Genomic DNA, 12,660 nt, shown 5'->3' with positions numbered 1-12,660 from the left:
ATTAGCTCTTTCTAATTAAAACAGCCAGCCTTAAAACATGATAATACTATTTCTATTTAAATAACTAGTGCCGTGTTCTAGTAGCATATGTATTTGGGGGAAAGGAACAGCCTTTGTCTTTCAGGGTATATTGCAGGCTACCCTATATGATGTCACACGCGACTGAAGGAGTTAAAAGTGACATTTTGGGGGTCCGCCCACCTCTCTCGCCGTGGTTTGCGGCAGGTCACCGCGTTGTTGTCTCGGGCACCGCTGCGCATGGGGATGTTATGTAGGAGGGGGGCTCTATACGAGGAGATGAAAAAGGGAGTTGTCAGACAGGCGTTGCAGACCCTATGCAGCGGGGATCTTCAGAAAAGCGGCAAGCCCTCGTATATTTCCCGTAAACGAGGCTTTTGCAGCAGCCCGCGTGAACAAAGAACAGACTCGCGCAACAGACTCGCCAAGATGCAAAATGTCCTCGAGAGAAGCCACGCCTGGCCGCATGGTTGTACAACAATAACACAAAGACTCATGCGATACATCATCCATACATAATGTCATTAGACAATAACAATATTTTTATTTTTATTTTTTATTGTTATCATCATCATCATCTAACATGTGCTTGTATTTATTATAAAAGTCTGTCTGAAGAAGTCACTATAATAATGCATCTGTGTGGCAGAGTTAGCCTACTGCCTACACACTGTAGTGTAGAAGCATGTGGCTTTTATCTGTCCAGCATGGCAAACTCCGCATAGTATTCTAACTGGTCATCATCTACACTTTCTTTTTTCTATGCCACAAGCAATGCCAATGATGCACATTTCCCTATAAATACCAACACTACTAACATTACAGTTATTATAACTCTGTAGGCTAATAATGGTTTCTCTATCTGGGAAGTGTATTTTACTAAATGACAAATATTTTTGATTGGAAACCATCCCTCTGTGTGTTGCATTATGTTGAATTGATTTAATAGTCTTGCCCAGATAATCTGTGGTCTTCAACCCCACTGATTAAATTCAGTTTATCATTATCATAGGCAGCTGTCCCCCCATATAATTGGTTTACACCTCTAATAACCATGTGAAACAATGCCAAATATCCTCTTATTTGGGCTTATATGACAGATTGCATGACTGTTACTTATATTCAGCATAAATACCATATGCTCTTTAATAACACATACATGACACACACACCGACACACACACACACACACATACACAGTAGTACACACCACACCACAACACACCACACCACACATACATACATACATACATACATACATACATACATACAGTATATCCTGCACTGAGATTAAGAATAGAAACAATGTCAGTGTAATGATTATGTGGCATCAGGCAGAAATACAGAGCAGGTGTATTTGCATGCATAATCACAGTCTAGACCTCCTCCCCGCGTGCCAATCAGTAAGGGTTTCTTTTTCTAAGAGCATCTCCAGACGTGAAGTGCCTGGTATTAGACCAGGGTTGGGGGAAAAAAATGACCCTACACTGCAAAATCCTGAGTGTTGATTTAATGAGAGTTTACACTCTCAGAGTTCAATTAAGGTTATGCAGCATAATAACACGTGGAAAAAAACAGAAGGAGAGGAAGATGGGTTTCCACCCATCTTCAAGGACTAGAAGAATTAAAGACCCAAAGACCCACCACAATGTACCCAAACAGACTTTATAGTCCCAGGGTTACATTTACGCTAGTGTCCCTATAGTTAGAAGTTGGGGAGAGCATGGTCAGGACGTTGGGTACAAGGACTGCACAAGAGCCAGGTCTTTTCTTCTTCTTTTTTAATGGTAAGTGAACCGATGTGTCCAAGAGTTTGTCTGGCTCCATTAAATGGGGTCTGCTGGGAGCCCAAGGCCTCAATCAATAAACAGGATGGATCAGGGATAATGTTTCCCCACACACACACCCTTCTCTGTCTGGAGGTCTGACTGCATGTGGTTGTTGGACGCCCATTTTGGTTCTTTCAGTTTAGCTTCCTCTCTGCTGCTCTTGGTCATACACACATATAACCCATTTGACCCTGACCCAAACCCGCTTCAAAACCGTCTATTCTATAGCATTGGCTCAGAAATGTGAATGGTAGACAACTAGACAACAAGTCTGGTTTACATGGTTTACACTTTACACTACAGCATCAATTTAGTCAAGGTACGGTCACGGGTACTGTGTGTGTGTGTGTGTGTGTGTGTGTGTGTGTGTGTGTGTGTGTGTGTGTGTGTGTGTGTGTGTGTGTGTGTGTGTGTGTGTGTGTGTGTGTGTGTGTGTGTGTGTGTGTGTGTGTGTGTGTGTGTGTGTGTGTGTGTGTGTGTGTGTGTGTGTGTGTGTGTGTGAGAGAGAGAGAGAGAGAGAGAGATAACTAAAGTATGAATGTGAATGTACCTATGCGTGTTACAGGGTGCTTGTTAAACACAGAATGCTGAGGTCATGTTACTTGCAAATAAAAAAAACTTCAATGATCTTGACCATCTGCTTGTTGGACCAGTGTCATCTCTCTTATTTCTTCCTATGAAAGCGTAGCTAGGTCTCTGGGGAGATTCGTTGGTTTACTGTGCCACAGAGACAGATACCAATTTCTTTGTCCAACAGCCTGTGGAAAATGGAAATACTGCATCCACCTATGGACAGTATCTGTCTTTCAAAAAAGGGCTTAATAGGCTGTAAAAACATGTCAGAGAATCCTTAAAAGGGCACCTCTTTGACTTCCATGGCCAGATGTCCTTTTCACAGCATTTCTGGTGCCCCTGCTGTCACTTGAATGAGACCTCTATGAGTACAAAAGGACGTGTTGGCCAGCCACCATGATCTGACATCATAATGAACCAGCACTCAGGGATGATGTAATACCTCATGTAAATGATATCACATCTTAAGTTGTGCCCTTACGTCAAAGAGATTAACCACTTAAACCCTATTCTTCGTTGACCAGGGGTCCATACAGTATACTAGGCCCAAATATTTAGATATGATTGATAGATAGATAGATAGATAGAATATCTAGATGTAGACCAAATATCTTAGCCCCAAATAGCTGATCTACAAATTACAATGTGTCGAGTTGTGAACTTGTACTTTGGCTATTTTCGCTCAATGTTCACCCCAGAGTATGGATAATCGGGTTCATATAGTTAAAAGCATTGACAAACTCAGTAACTTGGCACGGAGGTGAATTTGTGTATGTGCATGGGGCCGTTTTGAATTAAACAGATTTGGGGTACCAGACTGCACACAGCACCACTGCTATATATATATATATATATATTTAAAAAAAAAAGGAAATTCATGTGTATCTTGACTTCAGGTATCTGGAAATGCTCTTACCTTCTACAGCTCAGGAAAGATTTGCCATGGAGTCCCTGTCTAAAAGCCGATCAGTAGTTATTGATGATCATCTTAGACAAAAGGTCATAATCAGTTTTTTAGTGTATACAGTAGCTAAATTGTCATTACACCCTGGAATCGATCCTGCTTGTTCACCTGCACAGGTCATAGAATGTGTCAATGAGAGGGTTTTCTCAATGAGCAGCATGACCCATAAATATAGACACTAAAAGTGCTGTGGGTGGGACTGTGAGGCTCTCTCGTTCCCAGAGCTATAGCTATTTACGGTGTGGATGGATTTGTTGCAGGGGATTGGTGTGACAAACACGTTGGATCTTTTTTCTTTTTCTTTTTTTTTTAACGAGCATCTTCGTACAAAAGGCAAATCCCATCCACAAGTCAGCAAGACACCATTGACACAAACACAATCACATCTCATCTTCTGAAAAACCTTCAAGAATGCAGCATCCTCCTCCCTCACACACACACACACACACACACACGACTGTTGTTGATCCACACATTATAACATTCTCATCTCACTCTGATAAACAACACGTACAGTAGCCTACACACACACACACACACACACACACACACACACACACACACACACACACACACACACACACACACACACACAGTGATATGGGGATTGAGGGAGCTGGGGATATGAGTCAGGTGTGTATGACTTCATTGCTTTTCTTGGCTATTAGGTCACCCGGCCCCCCTCCCCCTCTCTCTTTAACTTATCACATTGATGCCAAACATCCAGTGACACGCTTGTGATGAGTAAGGATCACCTCACCTCTGTTTCCCTCACATCACATGATCTCACACACAAAACGCAGCAATTAAGCCTCGATTGATCTTCAGTTTCTTCAGCATCAGTTATTCAATTTAATTAATACATATTTTGTGTTTATTATGAAATTGTCCGATTTATTTGGATACTTGTAACATGACCGATTGACTTATAGGCATGTTATTAAATCATAAAGTGTTATTTAAACAAAGCATAAACTACTAACATAACATGCCATGAATGCAAACAAATTATTCACAACTATAACTAATGAGTGTATATATAGGCTACTATTTAGTGACTCGACGAGTTTTCTTGGTAGGCGCTATATAGCTTGTTTTGAAGGCAGCTCTCACTTGAACTTGAACCTATAAGACGTTTACTCGTAACTCCTCGTTAGTGGTGGTAGCCACCCTAGGCCTACAAGTTAACTGCAGCAGGTTACGTAAATTTAAATGTAAAAAACAAACAAAAAAACATTCGCAACCCACCTATCTCTGTTAAATGTATTTTGAAATATGTTGCCCAGCTTTCATGGATTGGAGTCATCACAAAAGCTCAACAGACGCCCCAGAACAGTTAATTATGCCCACCAGGTGGCGCAGTGTCATTAGTAGTTTGACCACTTTGACCCAGTTAAGCATAATGAGGTGCAGGCCGTTGAAGTGTGGACTGTTCAGTTTTGTCAAACCAACCCAGTGGAAATTAAAAGTAGGATATTGTCTACATTGAACATGTTCAGACTGGTAAGTTTGAAAACACGTGTGAAATACAATAGTCGCTTACTATTCTTTCACAAAAGACACAAGTTGAAAATGTAACACACCATGCAGGCTTGCTGCTTGGAACCATTGTTGAATGAATGTTCTGTTTTGTTAACGATATGACATCACAAAGGTCACGGTGTATGCTAAATGGTAAATTTGGGAAACTGATGCAGCTATGTTGAAAGTTGTTAGTTAAACCAGTGGATGGCGCTTATGCTCGTGAATGGCGTGGTGCTCTCAAAGCTTCAGCATCACTGGAAAATGTACAAACTGGCATTGAATATGGATATTAACCTACGATAGGCTTTTTAAAAATGGCTAACATTTGTTATTGTACCGAACGAATGTGGGAAGCTGACCAGAAGCTTTCCCCCTGTCCTGACCAGATGCCAATCTGACGTCCATGGACATGGCATGAGATTGGCATTACATGATGTGCTTATATCCTCCCACAATATAATTAAGGTCAGCCTAAACTTCATATTCAACAAAGGGCCCGTTAAATGTGCGTCGTCTGTCTGTCTGTATGTCTGTCTGTGTCTGGATGACATGATCAGACAGATAATCGACAGCCAAACAAGGATTACAACAAAGGGGTGACGTACTGTACATTTCTACTGCCACTACTTTCCCATTAGAATTATGTGGATTTAGTAAGAAAATATGATTAGGTTAAGAACTGTGTTTTTTCATTTCATACTGATCACAGTCAAGGAAGCCAAATACATTTTCAGAAGAAAATGAAAATCTGTCATAGATAGGCATTGTTCTTAATTCTAAATACGGAGATTACTTTTATTGTAAAAGCACATGGGAAAATGCTGCACAGTGACAGCAGAGTGCACAAATCTCCACCAGGCCAGGTGGCCTACCCAGGGCTGTGCATGGCAGAACGTGACATTGCAGTGATGATGTCCATGGACCATTGTTTGTGTGACGGCCGCGTAAAGAGCTGCTGAGTGGCCAGTGACGGATTCATTGCAACCCTTTTTCATAGCGGCATTGGGTGGCGGAAATTGTATTGTTTCATAATATAATGTTCTTCACGCTCATACTCCTATGGACTGGGAGTGTTGGGCCGGAGGAGTGAGTCGGAGGTGCCGTGTCCTCCCGGTGCGGGGGCTCCTCACTGGCAGCCTGGTAGCCAATGAGGAGCCAGTAGGGTACAACAGCAGTGACCACACATGGACATGTGTATGCAGTGGAGGAATTCATTTGCATAATGACTAAATTGGGGAGGAAAAAGGGGTAAAAAGTAGTTGGCTACCGGTACTCAAAAAATTACCCATGTGAAGTGAGGGGTGCTCTTATGATCATACAACATCTCATTCCGGCCAATCACAATTTGCGTCCTCACCTTCGTCTTCAATGTTTGTGTTTAAGCAATGTTGTGTTTACACAAATACTCAAAACTGGCCATTCATTATCAATGGCATTTAATGTTTGTATTAGGACAACATTTGTGTATACACGCACCCTCAAAGCTGTACCACCTGTTTTGAATTTGCACATTATAATGCAGGAGGCAGCAGGAGGTTGCTTTTCTAAAAACGAGTGTGTCCAAACTTCAATACTTATAGGGTTTTCCCTAAGTATTGGAGTTTGGAAACACTCGTTTCCAAACAATCACCTGCAAGGAATGTCTTGACAGGAAGTAGCACATAAGTCTACAGTGGATTATTATGAAACAAAACACTTTGCCGATAGAGGATAATTCAAGCTTTTCACACAGCTGCAATGTTGGTGAGTTTGACGTTGTTTAATACAATCAGATAGGACTTTTCTGTTTGGATGAATGGGCTGTCAATGGGAAGTTGCACCTAGTTAGCACCTTGTTGGCAAGATGGCCGCAGTCTATCGTAGAGATTGATATACCACATGATCCAAGAATTTGGTTACTGGGTGACGTTCATCTGATCAACACAAAGTAGAGTATTTTGTGTTACTCGCCAGTACAGCTGCAAAGAAAATCATTTTGGTTAATTGTAAATCTGAAAACTCACCTTCACAGAGACACTGGCTGAATGAGCTTTCATCATACTGTACTCCAGAAAAGATACTGTACAATGTTAAGGAGAAAGCCTGCTACTTATGAAAAGATTGTCAAGAGGTGTTATGGACAAATGGACAATACAGAGTATAAAAGTTTACCTTTCTTAGTTTGTTTTTCAGTTTGTCTTGTTAAAAAAAAATGTGATACTGTAAATCTGTAATCTAATGATAATGTTTGCATTGTCAATAATTACATCTTTAAAAAAAAGGCCACGGTCTGAATATCGTCAATTGGAGTACCGGTATTGGGATCTGGCTTATGGTTCAAGAGGTCAAGACATAGTGGGTTGGGGCGCCTGCTGGCCTAGTGGTCCAGGCACATGCCACATATAGGCTCTGGCCTGACAGCGCGTTGCGTGTTCGATTCCCGACCTTTGCTGCATGTCAATCCCCCTCGCTCTCTCCCTCTCTTTCCTGTCCGTCTTCACTGTAACTATCAATAAAGGCACAAAGGCCAAAAACAAATCTTTAAAAAAAAACACACACAGTGGGCTGGTATAGTGCCACCATGAGGCTGATTTGAAAAATGGGTGGAGAGTGACTTCATTGGCCTACTGGCAGTGTGTACAAGATCAGTGTAGTAGTTTGCAAGATTAGCTCTGACACAGAGACAGACGGGTGCTTATTCACTCAGCTGCCAAAGCATAATCTCTGGTAGTATAGCAGCCTTCAGCCTGATTTAGATTGTTTTTACAGTATCATAAAACATTACATACCGGTACTGTATAACACCCGAAAAGCTATAGCCTGAAGCTCAATGCTTATTTATGCCTATCCTTTATACATTTCATTCTGTTTAACATATAGCAGTTACAATGTGTGGACATTCTGGACAACTAGATGCTACCCATTTAAATAACATCAGAGCACCTGCAGGAGTTGCAGCAGCTACCATAGTTATAAAAATAAAAAAATCATAACTAATTAATAAATGATCACAGTTTAATAACTGACAATGCTGGTGCAACATCTTATTTGTCCCAACAATGATTTCTCCCTATTGCCAATGTGGTAGTGTATGACCCTGTCCTGTTTGTACCAACGCAAATCTACTGCTGGTGAATTGGTTAGGGACAGGTGAAAGTTGATAATGGACGTACTATGTCAGCAGATCTCTGGTGCTTATTCACTCATGGCAGAGTTTAAACAGTGCCCTTTGTTAGTGTTTTTCTCAGTTGTGGTTGTGGCATAGAAAAGCACCTGCCTGTCAAGGACAAATCATGGCAAGTTGGCAACCATATCTCAAGTGTATTTTGCCCAATGATAAGCAAATATGGGAATTCAACTGGATTATACAAAGCTACATGTAATACATCAGTGATTGAAAACGAAGCAAAGGAGACAAGAACATAGATTAAACTAGAAAAAGTGCCCTTCCGGGCACAGGTCTCCACCAGGAGGATAGGAGTGTGTGTGATGTTGTGGCACAATGTTTAGGAGGATGTTTTTTTTTATTTGTTTTTGCAACAATTTTCTTCATTTTGTTGAGGAAATGCAGAGCCAGATCACTCATAGCATCTCTGAGGATAGAATTCTGGATGAGCAGGACATGTGCAGCATTTTGTACAAAACGGGCCACTCCTGAAAACTTTGGAAGGCAATCTTAGCCAATCAGTGTACAATCTGAGAAATCCAACAGACTCGTCTTGATCACATGACTACAGAGATCATGTGTACCGATTGCCATTTCTTCATACGCCTTTGATGGCAATTGGATGATTTGAGGCATTTTGTTCCAAAAATGTGTTTTGCAAAAATCAACCTGTTGGTGGCGCTATAACAGGCCAATGTGAAAAGGGTGGGATATATTCCTCAGCCTAGTAAGAAAATGTGTGAAAGATTTCACGTAAATTGCATGCTGCGTTCATGATTTGAGGCTATTGTTCAAAACGGGGCAATCTTGCAAACTGTGAAAGCCAATTATAGCCAATTAGGATGGAATATGAAATATCAGACAGATCCGACTTGAGCACATGACCATAGAGATACTGTGTAACGATTTGTGAGATTTTTGGACAGAATCTGGAGGAGTAATATCAAAAAATGTGTTTTACAAAAGTCGGCCTCCTGGTGGCGCTATAAAAGGCAGTTGCGGAAAATGCAGGTCAAAGGTTTGTCCTTGGCCTCTAGGGAGTGTGCATGCAACGTTTCACGCAGATCGGTGCAGTTTTAGGTCAAAATGTGAAAAGCTGCCTCATGGTGGCGCTATAACAGGCCGTTCTGGAAAATGTGGGGCAGAGGTTCATCGTTGGCATCCAGGGAGTGTGTGTGCAAAGTTTGGCATCGACCGGGTTAACGGTGCCGGAGATTAGCTGTACACAGACGGACGGAAGGAAGGACGGACACACACACGGACGGACGGACACACGGACGGAGTGCAAAACATACTCTCTCCCCATGCCTTCGGCCTGGTGGAGACAAAAAGGGAAGCTGTTTTCTATGCTGTTTTCTATCCAACAGGCATGGGATGTTTTAGGTTTTGAAGCAAGAATATCTGGCCCACTGTGCTAGACTTTAGACATTTTAGACTTTATTGTCCCCAAGAGGAAATTACTACTGCTATGAAACGAATACTAGAACTGTAGTGCTTATGTAAAACACTTCATATTTTTAGCACCAGCCACCAACTGTTCCTAGGTGGCCAATGAGCATGTCTTTTTATAATCTATTATTTGTTTATTTGTGCTGTCCTCTTGGAGTTCAGTTGGTTCATGTAAAGGGGAGGGGAGTAATTCAGGCCAAAGCAGCAGCGCTCACTGCTGGCATGCGTTATTGCGTTTCATTGCTTGTCATGTCTGGTGCGTTGCATCACAAGCTGTCATGCAGGCTCTTGTCTTTTCTCTCTTGACAAGTGCCTCAGGTATTTCATTCTGCAGTATCTCAGACATGCTACATATATTGTTTGCTTGACATTCTTAGCTTGAATATATGAGGTTCTTCACTTGTCTAACATTTGAGGGTCCCATGAACTAGGATAAGTGTTTTGACTGGGTCACAAACAGAATGTGAAGAGTGAAAACTGGAATCTGTTCCCGTATAGAGTAGTGTTTCACAGATGAGGGTTTGTAGCCAGTAATTGAACATACACTCACTGAAGAGAAATATTTAACTGATGAACTACGTGTTCTTTGTAAGCAAGAATTCCATAGAAACACGAGGGCCAACAGCCTGACACAGGGAGGCAGGAGGAAGTGGGCTGCTGAACAAGTAAACTGTTTGTCTATGGGCTGTGTGACTCAGGGCAAGGCCGCATATACTGTGGTGATGCCTCCTTTCCACAGACAGGGCCGAGCAAGGGTACTCGCACTCACCACAGTGCCCGTCCTATGCCCAAAAACAGAGAGGTCACCAAGCACTATTTACACACACACACACACACACACACACACACACACACACACACACACACCATCTCTGAGACGACTAGAATTTATTTCCATGGTGAGGAGAACTTTCCCAGCACCAGAACTTGATTGGATCCATGATTCCATTAACTCCACCCCGAGGCAATAAATATGAGCCCAGAATAATCTTGGTGTTGAGTAGCAGAGACTTTTAAACTTTGAAGATGACCTGTGGTAATGTCTTTCAGTGGAGATGTTTGGGCAAAAACCTGTGGATTTTTCGCTGCTTTGATATACTGGAATACCTGACAGAAAGGTCCATTTACTCCAATGGTTGAGACCATCGCTACCATATGACAGACATGACCGATTTGCAGGTACTTTGGTTTTTCTAGAATTGATCAATGTGCAGTTTGTGCAGTGTGTGCTTTGATCAAATGCAGGGATGTGAATGTTTCTTTTGAACATTCTCCCACATAGTCTTATACTGCCTACGAGTTAGTAGTAGTTTGAGAAGGTTTGGTTACACATCCATATACGCACTCACTGGAAGATGCCCAGTTTTGGATATTTTAATGACACACACACACACACACACACACACACACACACACACTCTTTTACAGACTACATGTAAAAACTCATAATATAAGCCTGTCCCTGACACCACTGCTTTGAATGAAAGCGGAAAATAAAGAGGCAAAAGAGAGGGGCAGGAGGTAGAGAAAGATAAAGGCACAGACTCGTTCTCTGCCTCTGTATGCGTCTGTCTTGTCTAGCCTGACTCCTCCCCGATGCCTCCCCCTCCTCTCCCTTCTCTTTCCACTGTCCACACCCCCTTTCTCTCCCGCTTCAGTGCTAGGTACATGTGCAGTGTGAAACTGCAAGGCAGCCAGTTCAGGGCGCGAGCCAAAGACACATACACACCCACCCACGGACAGCAAGGCTGCATTTTTTAACGGATCCCTTTCCCAACACTTCTGAAGGGTATGATGCATACACACGCAACACACACCCGCACATACAGTGCACAACAGACACTAAAATACACACTAAAAACAACAGCTGGTAAACTTCTAGAAAGGGTACGCTGACTTAGTCTTTACTGAAGACTGCAGTTGAGAATGAAGCTCACACACCCAAGATAAGGTTTGAAATGATTGGTTGGAATGATTTTTCTCTGTTTCTATGGAGGAGTCATGAATGGAGGTGTAGAGATAAACACAGGTTGGCTCTTGTAGCTTATAAATGGCTGTTATACTGTAGTTTTCACTTTCACACTCTAGTTTACTGGTAGTGCTGTAGAACTAGAGTTTAAACTTGGTCAGTTAACTCAAGCAGACTTGAGCAAACTATTAGCAGTTCATATTTTTTCATATCCTATGTTTTGTAAAATGGTGAATGTAAACTTGTTTTGTGTAGTTAGCGGCAAAGTATTGTGTCTATAGTGTATGTACATGTTTTCCATGTTTGGACATACGTTTCTTGCAGTGGTTTGGGAGGGATGGAGCCAAATAATTCATTTATTAACCCATCACCTTAGTGAAATACTCCATCTGCTGATGGATATCTTATCGGGAGTGGAACAGCAACTTGATATAACCATATAAAGTCTTTAACAGAACTGTTGGAATGATACTAGGTTTTGATTATAGTGTGACAAATACCTAAATGTCGTTTAGCACCCTCTGTTGACTCATTGTAGCCCTACTGTTGATGTTTTGAAATTGACAACTACTGCTTTAAGGTTTTCATACAAGTTAAACATATGTTTTACATAGATTTGTCTTAAGTCAGGAAGATCTATTGACATTTGTAACATAACTGTAGACTTGCATCTACAAGTAAAAGTCTTGCGATCATTAGATCAAATAACATGTTCATAATAGCATCTATTATGAATGCATTACTATAGCCTCCAATTTCACTAGCTTTTTACAGCTTCCCATCTCAACGAGATTTGAATTTATGCCCTTATCAGGGTATTCTGCCATATTAGTTTATGTAATGAGTCAACACTGGAATCAAGAATCAGGCAGGATTCTGAGCAAGTGGATGTGGGTGGAGACACATCAATTACAGTTAATGACTGGTGGACTGATAGCGGTCTGTTAGTTGCTCTTTGTAGACAAAGATGATGAAAAAGGGAAATATTGTTTGGATGTTCTTGTTGATCCTGGGGGGGGGGGGGGGGGGGGGGTGTCTGTGTGTCTGTGTGTCTGTGTGTCTGTGTGTCTGTGCGAAATGTGCATCATATTGACCTGAGGGTTTAACCACTCCAGCAGCAACATAATGCGTGTGGCACAGTTTACTCTCTAACCTGTTCATCTGAATCAGAGAGGTCACTAGGGACACT

General features: G+C 41.7%; 1 protein-coding gene across 2 annotated transcripts in view; it reads left to right on the top strand.

Moving 5' to 3' along the window:
* Nucleotides 1–4,763: 4,763 nt before the first annotated feature.
* Nucleotides 4,764–12,660, top strand: part of lmna (lamin A) — a 40,563-nt gene continuing 32,666 nt past the window's right edge. Inside the window, exons 1-2 of one of the 2 annotated variants that reach the window (XM_079502562.1) lie at nucleotides 4,786–4,887; nucleotides 11,161–11,291. Coding sequence is in view for 1 of the 2 variants with exons in the window: in XM_079502561.1 (XP_079358687.1) it covers nucleotides 4,876–4,887 (12 nt within the window). In the remaining variant the exon portion in view is untranslated. Of the gene's footprint in view, nucleotides 4,888–11,160; nucleotides 11,292–12,660 lie in introns of both variants that reach the window. The other variant, XM_079502561.1, reaches the window with a different exon arrangement.

Source organism: Electrona antarctica (assembly GCF_951216825.1).
Source record: "Electrona antarctica genome assembly, chromosome: 6".
NCBI classification, from domain to species: Eukaryota; Metazoa; Chordata; class Actinopteri; order Myctophiformes; family Myctophidae; genus Electrona; species Electrona antarctica.
The sequence above is the reverse complement of the archived record's forward strand: the minus strand, read 5'-3'. Positions and strand labels throughout refer to the sequence as shown.